The 18,989-nt window shown below is 35.9% G+C and overlaps 1 protein-coding gene across 7 annotated transcripts in view; it reads right to left on the reverse strand.

The window, feature by feature from the left end:
• Window positions 1-15,354, reverse strand: part of UBE2V2 (ubiquitin conjugating enzyme E2 V2) — a 35,014-nt gene extending 19,660 nt beyond the window's left edge. For 2 of the 7 annotated variants that reach the window (XM_033126954.1, XM_033126961.1), the window contains exon 1: window positions 15,303-15,354. In XM_033126954.1, the coding sequence (XP_032982845.1) occupies window positions 15,303-15,318 (16 nt within the window). In that variant the 5' untranslated portion in view covers window positions 15,319-15,354. Of the gene's footprint in view, window positions 1-6,964; window positions 7,020-14,724; window positions 14,834-14,927; window positions 14,950-15,095 lie in introns of those variants that run through there. The other 5 variants (XM_033126959.1, XM_033126957.1, XM_033126955.1 and 2 more) reach the window with 5 other exon arrangements.
• Window positions 15,355-18,989: the final 3,635 nt, after the last annotated feature.

The following is an 18,989-nucleotide window of genomic DNA, read 5'->3' on the forward strand; positions in this document are numbered from 1 at the left end:
ACAATTAAAGAGACAGCACTACAATGTGAAAAGTATTATGGTAACACCTAGAAAGGAGAACCCCAAAAGAAGACAAGGTCGCCTTAAAGAAGAAATTCTCCAGGTACACCATAAAGAATAAAAACCATCAAGGTGAAGAGTGGGTGAAAATATGTAAGATGTCAGTAGAGAAATTACAAAACATAATTTAAGAACATCAAAAAGTCGAATAAACAGGGTAATCTAGCTACATGAGAAACTCACTACAAAGATGTAAATTCTCCTCAAATTAACCTACAGATTCTTTCCATTTAAACTGAAATTCCAATAGTATTGTCCCTAGAACTTGACTAATATTCTTACAGAAGACCTAAGAGGCAAGAGTTTGGAGAAGATATTAAGACTTTATCATCAACCAAAAAAATTAAGATAATGCGAAATTAGGGCAGGCACTGACAAATAGACTAAAGAGAAAGAAAAGCCTCAAAACAGATAATACATGCATATATGAAAACAAGGATATACAATAAAGGCATTAAAAGTCAGCAGAAATCCAGATTAAAGGAGACTAGAAACACCAAATGTAAACCTGACTCATGTATCAAGGGAAAAAAAAAATTAGTATTCTGCTTTAAAAAGCATTAGTTGGAAAATGGTAGAATTTGAATAGGGCCTATAAATAAAAGTCTGTATCGATGTTAATATCCTGATTTTGACAATTACATTGCTGTAATGGAAGAGAATTACATTGTTGTATTTTCAGTACATACACAGAGAATTATATTGTTGTATTTCAGTAAATACACAGTGAAGTACTTAGGAGGGAAAAGACATTATATCTATAACTTACTCCCAAAAGGTCCAGAAAAAAATGGTCTCTATGTGGAGGGAGAGGAAAAGGGGAAGAAAGCACACATGCAAATGCATGCAAAAACATTAAATATTAACATGTCATGAATCTGAGTGAAGGTATATAGGAATTTTTTTGTACTGTTTACGTACTGTTCTGTAAATCCCAAATTAATTCAAAAGGAAAAGAAAAAACAGGGAGAGAATGGACTGTTTAGTTAGCAGTGTTGGAACATTTTTATCCACATAGAAAAATAAAATTAGATCTCTCAGTGTACATAAAAATCAATTCTAGGCAGATTAATGCCTAAATATGAAGAACAAAACATAAATTTTAAGAAAACATGACATATCCTTATGACCTTGGGATATAAGAAAGGATTTCTTAAATAAAAATTTTTTTAAAGCACAAACCAAAAAATTGATAAACTAAAAAAAAAGCTCAACAAAAGACAAATGAAAAGAGCCACTGACTGAAAGATGGTATGAGTAACATAACAGGTAAAATGTTAGCATCCAAAATATAGAAAGAACTCATCCTATGAATCAACAAGGAAAAGACAAAAGAATAAGAAGGTTCACAGTAGAGGAAACAGGAATGACAATAAACATAAAAAGATGCTCAACCTCAACAGTCATCAGAAAAACATGAATTAAAACCATAATGACTATCCATCAGATTGACAAATATTAAGCCTGGTTTAACAAGGATCTAGAGATTGGAAGCTCATTCACTGCTGAGGTTAATATTAAACTGCTACAACTACTTTGGTGAGGAAACTGGTAATAATTACAGAGATCCAGGCATAAAGCAAGACAAAATCATGTGAGTGCTCCCAGGAAGGCAGGAACAAGAATGCTAACTAAACATTCGCTTTCTTTTTTTTTTTTTTAAATAATTTGGGAGACAATTGTTAGTAAAGTTTCATAGGTTTCAGGTGTACATCATCTATATATCATATTGTGTGTTCACCACCCAGAGTCACCTTCCATCACCATATATTTGATCCCTTTTACCGTTATCTACCACCTCTTACCCTCTGGGTAAACACCAAACTATTGTGCATTATTTCTAATAGTAAAATTTTAGAGAGAAAAAAAATCTAAGCATAACATGGTATAATCAATGACAGAATACTGCTGCAATTAAAATCAAAGACTTAGAGCTACAAGTATTAATCAATGCTAAAATTTTAAAACATGCTGTTTAATGAGTGTATAGCTTCAGTTTTGTAAGATGAAAAAGTTCTGGAGATTGGTTACACAACAATGTGGATATACTGAACATTACTGCATTGTATAGTTAAAGGCATTTAACATGGTAAATTTTATGTTGTGCATATTTTACCACAATTAAAAAGAAAAAAATAAACCAAAAAAGCTTTACAGTCAAGCATAAGGACACTTCAGTCAATGACAGACTACATATATGATGACAGTCCCTTAAGATTATAATGAGGCTGAAAAATTCTAACACCTAGTCAGGTCGTAACAATCTAACATCATAGTGTGTAATGTGTTTGTGCTGATGCTAGTATAAACAAACATACTGTGCTGCCAACTGTATAAAAATAACAGCAAGTAAAATTACAGTGACAGGTTATATCATCTAGGTTTGTGTAAGTATACTCTATGTTTGAATAGTGACAAAATTGCCTAACCCATTTCTCACAACACATCCCCATCACTAAGTGGGGGATGATTATATATAAAGACCTTTATACTGTTCATGAGTACATACACTTGTAGCAAAAGTATAAAGATGTTTATGAAATACACACCAAAATCATGACAGTGATCACCTCTGGACAAAGAGAAGGGGGCCTAGTACTTGGAAGGATACTGGTAATGTTTTATTTCTGCAAAAAACAACCTGAAGCAAAAATAATTTATTAGAATTTGAGAGAGCTGGGGTGGGTACATGTGTACTCACAAGTTTTTCTGGTGTTTAAAATCTTTCATTTCAAAATAACAGGGGAACATTACCAAAAATTTAAATTAAAAAAAAAAATGGAGACAATGGGACAGTGGTAGGCAATGAGTGTTTGAGGGTAGCAAAGTAGAAATGAGCAAAGAGCCCAAAATTGCCTGGAAGGCAGGGCTCAACACAAGAAGGGCACGTGCGCTTACAAATTCAGACTTTACTAGCAGCATTGAGGATCCAGGAAGGGGTTTTAAACATAAATTTCATAGACTTGACAGAAAGATAGGGAGAATAACCTGAGTTGTGATGAAAGACCAATCAAGAGAATAATCAAGGAAGAAATGTTAAGTGCTTCAAGTAAGAAAATTGTGGTTCATTCTCTTATTCTAATTCTGTGGCTTTAGTTATTTCCAATTAACCATTAAATGTCAACAAGCCAGGAACTGTGGTAGGCCAATGGGATCTACCACTGATAGTCACAGTCCCCACCCTCATGGAGCTTACGGTTTAAAATGGAAGCAAGACACAGAAATCAATTAGAATATGAGAAGTGCTAAGAAAAAAAAAAAGGCAACATGAAATTTTCATAAAGTGGTAGTTTTGCTTTACCACAAAACTAGTCAGATGAATATGGGCAAATAGTGTTTTCTTTTTCCACTTTGCATACTTCGATGTAAACTGAGGGACTAAATTAAATTACAACAATGATGTATGACACTTTGTCCACTTCAGCATATCTCAATGACCAACACATAGGAGCATAGTATAGGAGGGAGATCTACTGGAATGGGAGAAAGAAAAAAAAGGAGCAGGAAGAAGAAATCCTGTTGCTTTGTCTCTGCCCCCCATCTCTATCTTCTGGTTCAGAATCCCCACTTAACCACAATATTTCTAAAACTCCTTCTAAATTTAGGATTCTTCAACTCCATGAAAACAAGTTACACAAACAGATTTTTAAGCGAAACAACCTATTTACTGATGCCAGAAATGCCTTTTGAATCAAAGATTAAATGCAGGTTTAGTGTTGTGCAATTTACGTTGTTTTACTCTTAAAAAGTCATGATTCTTTTATGTATTAACTCTCAATCAAAATAGTCAAGAATCATATCCTGTGGCAGATTAAAGACAGCCAGTAATTCTTTGCTATTCCTTGCACTGAAAGGTGGGAATTTAGTTTTCCTCCCCATTTAACTGCCCTCACTACATTTGGAGCACTGATTCACAGCATCAGACATGACCCAATCTCAAGAAGTTAAAAAATAAAAAATCAAAACAAAGGGCAAAATAAAATATAAGGTATAAAATTTTCAAGTTGATTTTTAAACTATGAAAAACCCCATAATATCAATGACCAAGTAGTAAGTGGACAATATATATTTCATAGATCTGAAATACAACTGCTAATTCCACAGGGAAATAAACCAAACACGAAAAATATGCAAGCTAAAAGAGTTATGATGTTATTATACACCCATCAAAAAATAACATTAAAAACATACTAGGGGCCGGCCCAGTGGCTCAGGCGGTTAGAGCTCCATGCTCCTAACTCCGAAGGCTGCCGGTTCAATTCCCACATGGGCCAGTGGGCTCTCAACCACAAGGTTGCCAGTTCAATTCCTCGACTCCCACAAGGGATGGTGGGCTCCGCCCCCTGCAACTAGAAAACGGCAACTGGACCTGGAGCTGAGCTGCGCCCTCCACAACTAAGACTGAAAGGACAACTTGAAGCTGAACGGCACCCTACACAACTAAGATTGAAAGGACAACAATTTGACTTGGAAAAAAGGCCTGGAAGTACACACTGTGCCCCAATAAAGTTCTGTTCCCCTTCCCCAATAAAATCTAAAAAAAAAAAACACAACATACTAAACACAAGCTGGTAGTAGAACTGTGGAAAAATTGTATTTGTACATAATTATATGAGGTGTGATCAGAAACTATAGTGAATGCTACTGCTGAGTGCCAACAACAGAAAGGCAAGAATCTTCAATATGGGAAGCTGCGCGGAGCTGTTGAACCTTAGTAACAGTTTCAACTTGTTTAGTGCAGTCAGTCGTGTGTGAGCTACAGTTAAGAGAAGGTGTGTTTTAAAGTGTGCTGTAAATCATGGATCACGAACAATGCATTAACATGAAGTGGGCGAACAGTTTCATCCTCCATCACGACAACTGCTCCGTGTCACACATTGCTTCTGCAGAGTACGGCACTTTCCGTCAAATAAAAACATTACAATGTGTCCTCATCCACCTTATTCACCACATCTGGCACCGTGCAAATTCTGGCTCTTCCCCAAAGTCAAAATGACCATGAAAGGAAAACGTTTTGAATCAATTCAGGACATTGAGGCAGCCATGACAGCGCAACTAAAGAAGCTCATGAAAGAGGACTTCCAGAACTGCTTCAGAAAGTGTCAAGAATGACAGGATAAATGTGTTCGAACTGAGGGGGAGTATTTTAATGGGGAGTAATGGCAATGTCTTTTACTGTAATAATTTTTTTTATTTAAACATTCACTGTGTTTTTTGATCAGACCTCGTATCTCCCTGATCAAGGGAGAATACAGAAGATACTTAAAAATTCTCCAGAAAAGCAGCTAACAATGTTTGCTAGAAAACTAGGAAGGGATAATTCCCTTAGAATAAACTAGGGAGAGGAGGAAAGTTCGGTAATCTACAATATACTCTTGTTCCTTTCTAGTACAAATTTTTAAGTAAAATTAGGAATGGCATACAGGTTTTGCACTCCAAATTCATCCTTTTGCAAATCAAATTCACCCTTTTGCAAATCAAATTCACCTTTTTGCAAATCAAATTCATCCTTTTGCAGATCAAATTTTTCCACAAAAATGTTTTCTTAATCTTTGTAATAAAAATAAATCCAATGTTAAGTTATTGTTAAAATTAAACATTTTATTGCAGGTATTTAATAATAAACATAAAACACTTATTTAACGTCAGAAATATTTACTTATAGCTTATTTACTTATACTCAAATATTTTGGCTGACCCATCAAACCATGAACATTTAGTAGATGTTATTCATTCCATTGCAACTATTACTTCTACAGATGGTCATAATTATTTTATGAATATGCACATGGCATTACCATGAGCAGCAGCAGAAACATTATAAATGAAGCTGTAAGTATTTCTGATGTTAAATATTTTATGTTTATTAAATACATGCAATAAAATGTTTAATTTTAACAATAACAACATTGGATTTATTTTTATTACAAAGATTATGAAAACATTTTTGTGGAAATTTTTGATCTGCAAAAGGATGGATTTGATTTTCCAAAAGGTGAATTTGATTTGCAAAAGGATGAATTTGATTTGCAAAAGGATGAATTTGATTTGCAAAAGGGTATATTTGATTTGCAAAAGTGTGAATTTGATCTGCAAAAGAGTGAATTTGATTTGCAAAAGGATGAATTTGATTTGTAAAAGGGTGAATCTGGAGTGCAAAACCTGTACACTCTAGATGTGAGGTCGTCTTCTTACAGAGAACACTTAAATGAGTATGCTCTCCTCTGAGTCTACGATGCTGCAGTTAGTTTCCAAAGTCAGAATATCATATGAAACAAATGAGTAAATATCCCTCCAAATCATATTAAACAAAAATCCCTCCAAAGCACTGCTTGTATGGTACACACTTCAGAAAATTAAATACTTTTCAATAATATAAATACTTCCTCTCAGGAAATAACTAACTACATCAACACTGTTGAGTAAACCAAAACTTGTAATTTGCGTAGCAGGTGACACTAGCATAAATAACAAAGAGTACACCAGGCTATGCATTGCTTGCATTTTCAATAACATTCCAATTACTAGACTGAAAAATCTATGGCATAATCACAGTACTTACAAAGAATAATCTGCTTGGAGTATGCCTGATATCTGACTATATAACTTTTTTTAATGTAAGGTTTAACCTCACACCTGGCAAGGTAGTGCTTAGACCTACCCTCTATCATAATGGTAATCATGTAAAATAATCACCAAATCATCAATTAGAATGCACATTATGTCAACATATTTTTAAAACAGTCAGCTAGATGATGAAGTACATATCAAAAGCCTGAATTTGCATCCTAATAAAATAGGGAAAAAAACAAAATGAACTTTATTAAAATTTAAAACTTTTTGCACTTCAAAGGACACCACCAAGAAAATGAAAAAAACCTACAGAATGGGAGACAATACTTACAAACCATATATCTGATAATGGACTTGCATCTAGAATATGAAGAACTCTTACAACTCAACAGCTAAAAAAAAAAAAAAAATTAAAAAATGAAAAAAGGATCTGAATAGACATTTCTCCAAATAAGATATACAGACAGGTAATAAGCACATGACAAGATGCTCAAAAAACATTCATCAGGGAAATGTAAATCAAAACCACAATGAAATACCATGTCACACCCTCTAGGATAGCTAGAATAAAAGAGTCAAGCAGTAAGTGTTTGTGAGGATGTGGAGAAATCATAGGACTCTTGTTCACTGATGATGGTGGGAATATAAAATATTTTCCCTTTAGAAAACAGTCTAGCAGTTCCTCAATTCAACAGTTACCATAGGACCCAGTAATTTCACTCCTAGGTATATACCCAAAAAAATAAAACAAGGCCACACAGAAACTTGTACACAAATGTTTATAGCACCATTACTCATAATAGTCAAAAGGTGGAAACAACCAAATAAATCAACAGATAAATGGGTAAATAAAATGTGGTATACATAAACAATGGAATATTATTCAGCCATAAAAAGGTATGAAGTACTGATACACGCTGCAACATGGATAAACTTTGAAAACACTGTACTAAATGAAAGGAGCCAGACACAGAAAACCACATACTATATAATCCTATTCATGTGAAAGTTCAGAATCTACAGAGAATGAAAGTAGATTAGGGATTGCCAGGGGATAAAAGGGGAGGATGGGGAGATACAGCAGTGAAAGCTAAAGGGTACAGCGCTTCTTTGAGGTGATAGAAATGTTCTAAAATGATTGTGGTAATGATTGAACACACTTGTGAATATACAAAAACCACTGAGTTGTATGTACACTTTCAATAGGTTAACAATATGGTGTGTAAATTATATCACAATGAATGTGTTTTAAAAAGCAAAGTAGAAACAAGTAACTCCCTGAAACCAAACTCAATATTCATTTACAGCTCCATCTCCTAGAAGCTTCATATTTCTTATGATCCATCACTCAAAGGTGTAATCAAGGACATCGTGAAAAGGACTGGCCTTTTTCCACAGGATCCTGGTAACCATTTCAAAACCCTTGGAGAGAATAAGGAGGCCAGGTTACACAGCGGTTGCCCAGTCTTCCCAGGCCCACAAATCTTGGAACCAAGTTCTTCCTATCTGATAAACATACACAATCTTATCCAGAGGCACCCTATTTGGGAAAGAAGAAGAATGGGAATAGAAAGGGGGGGCGGAAAGGATCAGTATTTAATGTCCTAAATCATTTTACGAGCAATACTGGAAATGTTTAAGATAACTCATCAGGTGGTGATTCCTACTCCTAATACAGAGATGAGTTTCTATAATACCCTCACAGGGATGCCAATAAACTCCCGTCCCCTCCCCAAAATAAAATCTGAGGGAAAATCTGATTTATAAGAATCACTAAGGGAACAATTTTTATATAGATAGATACACACACACACACACACACACACATATATGTATATATGTATATTTGCCTGCAATACCAAATGTGTGTGCACACAAAAAAGATTTGTGTAAATGTGTACCAATATTTAGCCACTAAGATCAGTCTTCCTAAATTTTTTGTTATTCTTTCAACACATTCACTCTTTAAAAGAACATGTAGTTTTATTTACTTATAATGCCATTAGACTCTATCAAGGTGTCTTGATCCTTAATGGCATTTATAAATAACATTGGGTTCCCACTAAATGAAAGCAACCAAAAAGTTTATAGAATAGTGTGATACAAAAAGAGCATCAAAGAATGTAGAATCAAGAAACTAGCTCTGGACTCATCTAGCTAAACAATCTTGTGAAAGTCACTTCATATCTATATTGCCATTGCTCATGGCCTGTAGTCTAGATGATCCATAATATACTTTCCATTAGAAAAAACTATTTCAACATATATAGAAACCAATATAAGGCCATAAGGATTTCTCTCCTTCTATGGTTTGAAACTTTGCTGCGTTCCAATTAAAACTGTAAATAATATCTGCTCTTACACAAATCAGCTAAGAATTTGTAAACAAGAATAAATCATTTTCAAACCCTGTCTTGAAGTCCCATCTATTATCTCAAAGATTTATTTATAAATACATTGGCTCTTTAAAAGTCAACTACTTTAACAAACTTTGAACACTGAATTTTATTCTATTTTTTCTAGTCTACATGCCTCATATCTGCTTCTTTGAAGTTTTGTGTCAAACAGCTCCTCAAATAAATACTAAGTGGATATTTCCACATTAGAGCAATCTCTGCTTTTTCCATGATTTCTGTATGAGGTTGGACAATTATATTTGCGAACTCATCCTAGAAAAAGTGCTACATACCTCACTGTTGAATATCACTACGGTCAACTTCAAAATACTCCCCTTGGGAAGCTATGTACCAATGCCAGCACCTAGTCCACCCTTCAAAGCAATTTTGGAAATCTTTCTGGAAGGGCCAACAGAACTGTCGTCGTATTACACCTGATGTCCTAAATGTCATCCAAATGTCTTCTTTTCAATATTTTCTTTATCTTCTGGTTAAGAAAGAACTCATTGGGGGCCAGATTGGGTGAGTAGGGAGGGTGTTCCAACACAGTTATTTGTTTACTGGCTAAAAACTCCCTCATAAACAGTGCCTTGTGAGCTGGTGCATCATTGTGATGCAAGAGCCATGATCTGTTGGCAAAAAGTTCAGGTTATCTTTTTCATGCAGCCTTTTCAATATTTCCAAATAGTAAACTTGATTAACTGTTTGTCCAGTTGGTACAAATTCATAATGAATAATCCCTCTAATATCAAAAAAGGTTAGCAACATCAGGACAACCAAGATGGCACAGTAGGTATATGCTGTACTTACCTTCTCTCACAACCACATCAAAATTACAACTAACCTACAAAACCATTGTGGAGAGCGGGCTGTCAGCTGACAAGGGCCTTGCAGCCTGCAAGGTCATTCTCATGGGAAGCCTTGCCTCAGCAATCTTCCCAGGAAGAACAAGATAACACTAATGCAGCCACAGACATACAAACTTGCCAATGTACAGAATGGAATGTTCTACTGATACTGAACAACAGAAACTTTGCAGGTAAGAAGGGAGTGGCTAGAAATATTCCAAGTGATGAAAAAGCAACGACATACAACCAAGATTATTCTACTCAGCAAAGCTATCATTTAGAATTGAAGGACAGATAAGGAGTTTCCCAAACAAGAAAAAGCTGAAGGAGTTCACCACCACCAAACCAGTATTACAAGGAATCTTAGAGTGACTTCTTTAAGATGGGAAGGGGTCAGGATGAGTGAAAGGAGAAGAGATTCAGAAGTACAAATTGGTTGTTATACAGTAGTCATGGGGATGTACGGTATAGCATAAGGAATATAGTCAATAATATCGTAATTACTAGGTATGGTACCAGATAGGTACTAGATCTATCAGGGTGACAGATGGGAATGGGGTTGGGGACAGGGTGAAAAAGGTGAAGGTATTAAGAAATATAAATTAACAGTTAATACAGTATGGGGAATATAATCAACAATGTCGTAAGGATCATGTAAGGTGCCACATGGGCACTGGACTTATCAGGGGGATCACTTCACAGACTGTGTCCAAAGTGCTATACACCTGAAGCTAAGTAGAGTAATATTGAATGTCAACTGTAACTAAACATATACGTATATACAGTCATGGGATGTTGAGTACAACACAGGGAAGATAGTTAGTGGTACTGCAACAGCTATATAAGATGTCAGAGGGATAGTAGCTTGGGGGATGGGTTATCACTTTATGAGGGGTTTAAATGTCTAACTATTATATTACTTTGTACACCTGAAACTAATAAAAAAAATAAAAATTAAAAAAAGGTTAGCAATATCGTTGCAACAAGTTCACAAACTTGTCACACCTCGTATGCATGGTTTTTGGTTACCATGGTTTAGTTAAATAACATCAGTCCCCCAATAACACAGTTCAAACTTCAGTTACTACAGATATTAACTATGAATAATTGCCTAAAGTACAAACTTTGCTGCTAATTCTTCAGTCCACAAATCACTATATAAATAAGAGATGAGCATTCTATCAGTGGCCAATCACTTCACATCTTTCAAAGTCTGTTGGTGATAGGTCAGTGCGTATTTGTCACTCAGTTCTCTTACAGACAGCAAAGCATACAGTATTGTTGTCTCCTTGTCTACCAGTGGTAAACCTATGTGACAGTCTATAAAAATAGTCAAAATAGGAAATTAGCCAACAAAGATGAAAGTGTAACAAAGAAACAGGTAACACTGGAAGTGAAATTTGAATCAAATGTAAATAGTCATAGAAGAAATACCCAACCATGGGAATGTTGAAGAGGCTCTAGATGAGCAGCCAAAGGACCTTTGTGAAGGTAAGCTTATTGATGTAAATGAGGAAAGTGACTATGAGGAAAGGATGACAATGTCCCAGAGGAAGTGAAAAACTTCACAATAAAGAAAATTCTCAGAGAGATTTCCTAACACTGAAGGCAGAAAGGATAAAACATTGGAAGCTGATCCAAACTTAGGATGAGAATTCACCAAAGCATAGAAAAGATGGTTGTGCCGCATAAGTTATACATCAAAAAAAAAAAAAGGCAAGCATTGTTCAAACTACTCTTGTCAAGCTTTTTATAAAGAAATAAAACACTCTAATTCTTAATGTCACTGATGTTTAAATTACAGTGTACTAAACAAATATTAGTTTACTATTTTATTCACTTTCCTACATACTTGTAACCACAAGAAGTTTTTAATGGTTTAGCAAACATTTTCAAATACCACAGAATAATCATAATTTTTCTCACTTAGTAAGATTGCAGCTTCAGTTTGAACGGTCATTTTTACCCTCCATCCCCCCCCCCCATAATACTGTGCAAAGACTACCTGTATATTATTTAATCATATTGTCAAAGCAAATGTATATCAAGAACATCCAGGTTCTTAACTGACCTAGAAAACACTACCAGGCCAATTAGTAAAGTGTCAAGAGGGAAATACACTAAACTACTACAGTCCAGCTCTTCTATTGTTTTACGCATGCAAATCTGTTTTATTACTATTCCAAAGTTCCACCCATATATAAGTGTCCTCAACTTGAAGATGGGGAAAACAAAATCATGTCCAATCTTTGTATAGAAGGAAGGGGGAAAGCAAGACTTAAGAGATTGAATGGCATGCCAAGCATAGCACAGTAATCTATTAGGGGCAGCAGGGGAATTAAAACACAGTTCTTGTTCCAGTATATACAATGATGCCCACTTCTGAAGAGGGTAATTAGGTTTTATTTCGATTTTGTTTTCTACCCATATGGCTTACATAAACCTATGAAAGAAAAAATACTCCATTTTTTTTGATCTCTCAGTACTTTGACATTTTAGAATCATGTACATTCATAGCCCCATTGTAACACTTAAGTACTTAAATATAACTAAAGTAATAGCAAATTTTAACATTTCACATTGCAGTGTATCCTGAATGGGATCCTGGGACAGAAACGGGACATGAGGTAAACACTAAGGAAATCTGAATATAGTGTGGACTTTAGTTAATAATGTGTCAATATTCGTTGACAATTGTGACAAATATACCACAGTAATGTAAGACGTTAACAGGGGAAAATGAATATGAGGTATAAGGGAACTCTGTACTATAGTCACAACTTTTCTGTAAATCGAAAACTATTCTAGAATAAAAAGTTTTTTAAGAAAACTATTGCACGTAATTTTTATTAGCACTAGTACATAATATAATTTTTGAATCACAGGTACTAAAATGTACTAATTTCTATTCCCTATAGTAGCTTTTCCCATAGCTTTCTTAAAAGCTATGTCCTATGGCATCTTCTTGACCCCCAGAGGTGACTCTGCCTCTTGGAAAAGAATAGGGTCTCCACCACAGCCCTACATCCATCCGAAAGCATCTAAGAGTCTGAAACAAGGATTCTGCTAGGAAGTGTGAAAGCCACTCTCTAGCCTAAAAGGAAGTAAGATTCACGACTTGAAGAATATTCCAAATTCATATTTCCTCATAACAGAAAGAGCACTAGACCAAGGATTTTTAAAAAAAACTGGATTCTAATTTTGACTGGATACTAATTTTCCATTAGTAATCACCTATGTAAAACCTTTCATTTCTCCAAACATCAGTTTTCTCATCTGCAAAATAAGAGGAACAACTGGAATGGGAAAATAGGTTTCAGCTTAAACATCTCAGTATAATTAGAATTTTTTCCAAAAATTTTTCTTCTAGTAAGAGAAAGGATAAAATATATGACTTAGATAATGCACATTAAAATATAATGCTTTAAAAAAGATCACAAAATAATTGTCAGGGGTTTTTTTCCCTTTGGGGCCTATTATCAAACTATTTTTATTGAGATTATTTTGACTTAAATAAAAAACATATATTACATCCATCTAGCTCATCTAATTTTAAATTACAAGCTGTATCACATTTATTTCACAAATATACAAGTAGTGTTTACCTCCCATGCCACCGAGAGGCAAACAATACAAAGTTTAACTAATAAAAAGTAAAATTTAAAGTTTCAAAACATATCCCAAAGCTGCTTTGGCACTCATCCCTCTCCCAATTCAACAATACTATCAATGACATAAACAGAGTATGGATAAATAGAATAATATTAAACTGATCAGGGCAAGTTTTTAGCAAGTTTCAAAACAAATTTCAGTTCTTTAAGAAAGCTCAACTAACTGCCTAAAATACATTCTTTGTAATTATGCTAAGGTTTCTAATCTCATAAATCTAAAAACAGAATGAAACTTTAACAATTAGAAAGCTGAATATCAGCTATAGAAAAACTATACACACTATAGAAATATAAACTATAGAAAATGCAGGCTCCCAATGTATATATAATATGCTAATAATTTATCAGCAACTTATTTATATTTGACTTCAGAAAGTAACTACACGTGGTTAACAAAAAGTATCTGCCATTAAAATCATCTAGTATTTGGTCTTTTCAAAGTATTTTCACCCTCTCATATGTATGTGAGAAAAAATCATGTGTAAATAATCAATGCAATCCACAAAATAAAAACTATGAAATTAAATGCACCATTTTATTACTAAATTTTCAAGAACCTATATATACTAAGTACACCTCTTTAAAAAGATATGGCCCCATTCACAAGCACACTAGATTTCAAATACGTATCAGGTACAGTAATTAAAGCTGTTAACACTAAAAAGTCACTTTTTAAATAATCTTTGCTTTATTAGTTAGCTCTGACCCCAAGTACACTGAAATATTCCCCCAACGCTAAAATCATTAGAGATCTTACCATCTATGACACCTATACATAATAAATTATATTATTATGACACAGTCTTTCGTTAAAATATGTGTAGAATGTATCCTGAAGTATTACCTTAAAAGTACCAATCACAATACACACTGAGGCCTTCCATTTTAGCACAGAAATTTGAAAATTCGTTTTATTATGCAATGATGACATGAAATATTAAATCACTGTTCTATACTCCTGTTTCCAAAGGTCATACGCATTAACATTAAGTAGTAAAACTTCATTTTCAATTTAACATTTTTCAAATGTTCAAATCTCTAAAACTTCAGCGTTAAAACTTAATTTCAAAGTCTGTGCTAATAGAAAACCAAACATTGTATTCAGTACGACAGAGAAGTTAAAGAGCTATCTAAGAAACCACGTTTTTGTTCAGTTAGCTTTCAACTTGTTCTGACCTTTTTCTGTTTGCACTGCAGTTTCTCACTTAAATGAAAAAAGATTAACAGGTATTCAATGAGATACGAATGGTCATCTCTCCGTTATTTCAAAAAGCAACAGTCCTCTTCTCATTAGTCCTCTCATCCTGCACCCATGTCAAGACGAGTCTGGGGAAACTGGACCCCCACTAGACCCAATACGCTCGGTAACCAGATCCCACCTTGCATGTCGGAGGTCGACACCCGCCCACCTAGAGCCCTCTCGCCTCACTCTCACACTGCCTTCCACTCAACACTCGGACAGATACCCGCTAGACCCTACGTGAGCACCCGCGTCTGCGTCACCCCGCCCCTAGACCGCGGGCGCGCGACCGATGAGCGAGCACGACCTGCTGCCCCCGACGGCCACCCCGGGCCCTCCGTGCCGGTCAAGCCTGGACCCTCTCCTGTCCCGGGCTTCGCTCGGACAGGACCCCGGCGTCCGAGAAGGCGCACTCCGGCTTCACCCACACGGTCAGCGTCCGGCTGCTAGCAGCAGGCTAAGGGTCAGAGCTGGGTCGGGATGGGAAAGTACACAGACCGGCCCGGGAACCGACCTGTGGAGACCGCCATCTTCGCCTGCAGTCCAACGCAGCCGTCTGTACGCACGACAACGTAGTGCGTCACTTCCGGGAACGCGCTGACCCGCCTGCGTCGCAGATTTCTTTATCGTGTAACCATGGACTCCGCCCCCGGCGTCGGTCTCTTTAGCTATCTGGGCCAAGGTGGTTGCCGCCATTTGGGCAATTCCTGAGAATTGATTCGAAGTAAAGCGTTAAAGGACAAGTTCATTGGAAAGGTTGGGAGATAAAGTTGAGTCAATCACCGTAATGTAGAGCAAAATACAAAGAGGAAATATTATTGCTTTAGTTTCAAAGAGTATAAAATACAATTTCTAAGTAATTAGGAAGAATTATGTCATTCAAAAAAGCAAAGATTTTACATCCTTAGTTTTCACTCTAGCAACACAGTAGAATGTTACTATGTAACCATCGTAGCTCCCAATAGCTGATTCACAAATATAGATAGTAGCATTTAATACTATCATTCCACATTTTGTATGAAACTGAACCTCAGAATTGTAATGACTTTCCTAAGAGCACATATACCAATAGTTATAACAGAGCTGGGATTTTTAACAAAGTTCTGACTCCAAAGTCAATATTCTTTTCATTCCTGGTTTTCTTCACAATGATTGTCCTGATAGTAGATGCTGATGCTGCTTTAGTGGTACACACCAGTCTGAAACTTTAACCGTTAGTGGTAATTGTTATGCAGAGAGGGGTAATTACATCTGAGGTGGGCATTCTTAGTTAAGTCCTGAACACTTACCCTATCTCTTAACATGTAAGAAGCTTTGGGAAAAGAAAGACCTTATTCTTAATTTCTGAATTTGGAGTGTCAGCTGCTTTTTCTTCCCAGGTAGTCCGTATGTCCCCTAATATGAAATGACACTATATAGCATTCTTTTAATATTTGTTTCACTCTCTGTGGTAGGCAGCCTCTAAGATGGCTCCCAGTGATCCTCTCCTGATGTTCATGCCCTTGTTTTTTATAATCCTGTTGCCTTTTGTGTGGACTGAACTTACTAACTTCAAATGAATAAAATTAGTCAGGAGTACTGGAGTATAACTTCTAAGATTATGTTTTAATAAGACTGGATTCCATCTTCAGTGTTCTCTTGCTCCCTTTGAGAGAAGCCAGCTGCTATACAGAGAGCTGCCCTATAGAGAAACCCACATGGCAAGGAACTGAGATTTACCTGTGTCTAACTGAGGCACTCAGTTCAACAGCCTACTAGAACTGAATCTTCAACAATCATGGGAGTGATCCTCCTCCAGTCAAGTCTTCAGATGACACTGTAGTCTTGGTCCACACCTTGACTGCCACTCTGCTAGAGAGCTTGAAGTAGAGGAACTCAGCTGAGGCATGCCCAGATTCCTGACCCAAGGAAAATGAGTAAACAAATGCTTACTGTTTTAAGCAACTAGGTTTGAGGATAATTTGTTATGCAGCAATAGGAAACTAATACACTCTCCCCACTTAACTGTTATTTTATATTAGCTAATCTTATAAATATTGTTTTAATAAGCATTATGATATGTTTTTGACAAACATCCAACCCAATTAAACCTGGCTGTTGATGAATCACTATTGACATATATTTATCATTTTATTAGGACAGACTGATGGGTAATGGCAAATTTTAGAGTCTCTGGCAGACTAGATGGATAATAGCAAATGGCTTTTTCTTTATATCTTTAGTTATAAAACTTCTGTTCAGCTAGACTTCAGATGATTCTCCAGGTTGACTTTTCTATAACTTAGTTATAATTTTAACGTGATCATGGAAGGAAGCAGGCACCAGTGTTTATCTACTCCACCATCTTGAATCCCTATCCAGACCAAAATTTTTGATGATGGATCAAACATTCAGAAAGGTTTCCCCCTTTTGCAAAGCATTTGGAAATGCAGATAAGGGTATTGTTGTTCCAAGAAAGAAATGAAGGGAAAATAAGAATGAATTAGGGAAAGAAGATATAGAGGCCTGCTCTCATCATCTTGGGAAAGGTATCAGCTGTCATCTGCTTCAATTTCTGGAAATCTTTATTGTTAGTTCACAAGTGTCATGGTGTCATGCTTCCTTTAGATGTGACACATAAATTCAAGGGTTTGCTTGGAGTTCAGTAGCACAAGGGTTAGTTAACAGTACCTAATAGAGGCCTTTCAAATGTGGTTGAACAGAGTCTTTCCAGAGATGTGTATTCCAATAGATAAAATCTATCAATAGTAAGAAATGATGCTTGAGGTCTTTGACTTCCAGGAGCATGCCGTGGAAAGATTGTTCTACTAAAGTGTGATTGTTTTCAACAGAAGGACTTAGTCCTTTTGTATTGAAGTATATCCCTTTTATTAGCTGTGGATCATAAGAAGCAGTAGTCAGTTGCATTGGGTGGCCTGTGATTATTTCAATGGGTGAGAGTTTATGGTTCCCAAAAGGGATAGACCTGAGATTTAAAAGAGCTAGTGGTAGTGCCTCTGGCCAGAGTATTTGAAGGCTATCTATAAATTTGCTACTTGAGTCTTAAGGATACCATTAGTGCGTTCGACTATTCCTGAGGATTGATGGTGGTTAAGAACAGTGAGAGTGTTGTAAAACTGGCCAAAAGCACAGACCTGTCAAATCATCTGATTCGTGAAATGAGTTTCCTGATCACTATAAAATTTGCAAGGGGGCAGTGGAAGGGGGTTCCCCAGGTAGAGATGATCTTCTCAAATAGAATTTCAGCCACAGAAGAAGCTATAGCCTCCCTACAAAGGAAAGTTTCAGCCTAGTCAGAAAACATATGAGCCATGACTGAAACATAGGTATATCTGTGAGATGGGAGTAGCTCTATGAAATCTATTTGTCAAACTTTGAATGGTTCAGTGGATAACTTAAAGTGTCCAAGGGTGGTGTGGACAGGTTTTCCAAGATTTTATTTTGGGCCGGTGAGGTAAGCAAAGTAGGCACGTTTTTTGCAGGTTTATTAATATTTCCCCATCAGTATTGATTCACAAAGGTTATCATTTTGTCAACACACCAATGATTTACTGCATTTACAGTGGTCAATAATGGGAATGTTAGAGTCTCCAGCAGACTAGATTGTTATTTGGCCCAAACCAAAGTTCTCTCTTTTTATCTAACTAACAGTTATTAGACTTTCAATTTTGTTTTTCCTTTTCTGGGGCCAATTAATATGCATCCTAGTTAATTTTTTTAGTTTGTGTTTTGGGGAATCATCCAGTCGGATCATAATAGAAATTTGGTTATTGGGCTCTTTGAAAGCAGTGTTCATGACAGAACTATCAGTGAGATAATTTCCTTTTTGCTTCCGGGGAGTCGAGTTTAGAATGTTCAACAACCTTAATGATAGCCAAAGTAGTTAGCAAGAGCATGCCATCTAATAATTCCTGGGCATAAGGACCATTTTTAATTTTATCTCTGCTAGAAGTAAAGAAGCCCTGCTGTTTCCATAACATTCCAAAATCATGAGCCACTCCAAAAACATATTACTGTAAGTGTAAACATCAGTTTTGTCCTTGGCTAAAATTCAGGACCTGGTAGTGTATAATTCAGCCTGTTAAGCCAAAGTAGCCAAAGGCAAAGGTGCCACTTCAAGTACTTCAAAAGGAGTTAATATTGCATATCCAGCACAATATATACCACTTTTACCCTTTAAATAGAACCGTTGGTGAACCGT

The sequence above is a fragment of the Rhinolophus ferrumequinum genome, chromosome 14 (genome assembly GCF_004115265.2).
Source record: "Rhinolophus ferrumequinum isolate MPI-CBG mRhiFer1 chromosome 14, mRhiFer1_v1.p, whole genome shotgun sequence".
NCBI lineage: Eukaryota > Metazoa > Chordata > Mammalia > Chiroptera > Rhinolophidae > Rhinolophus > Rhinolophus ferrumequinum.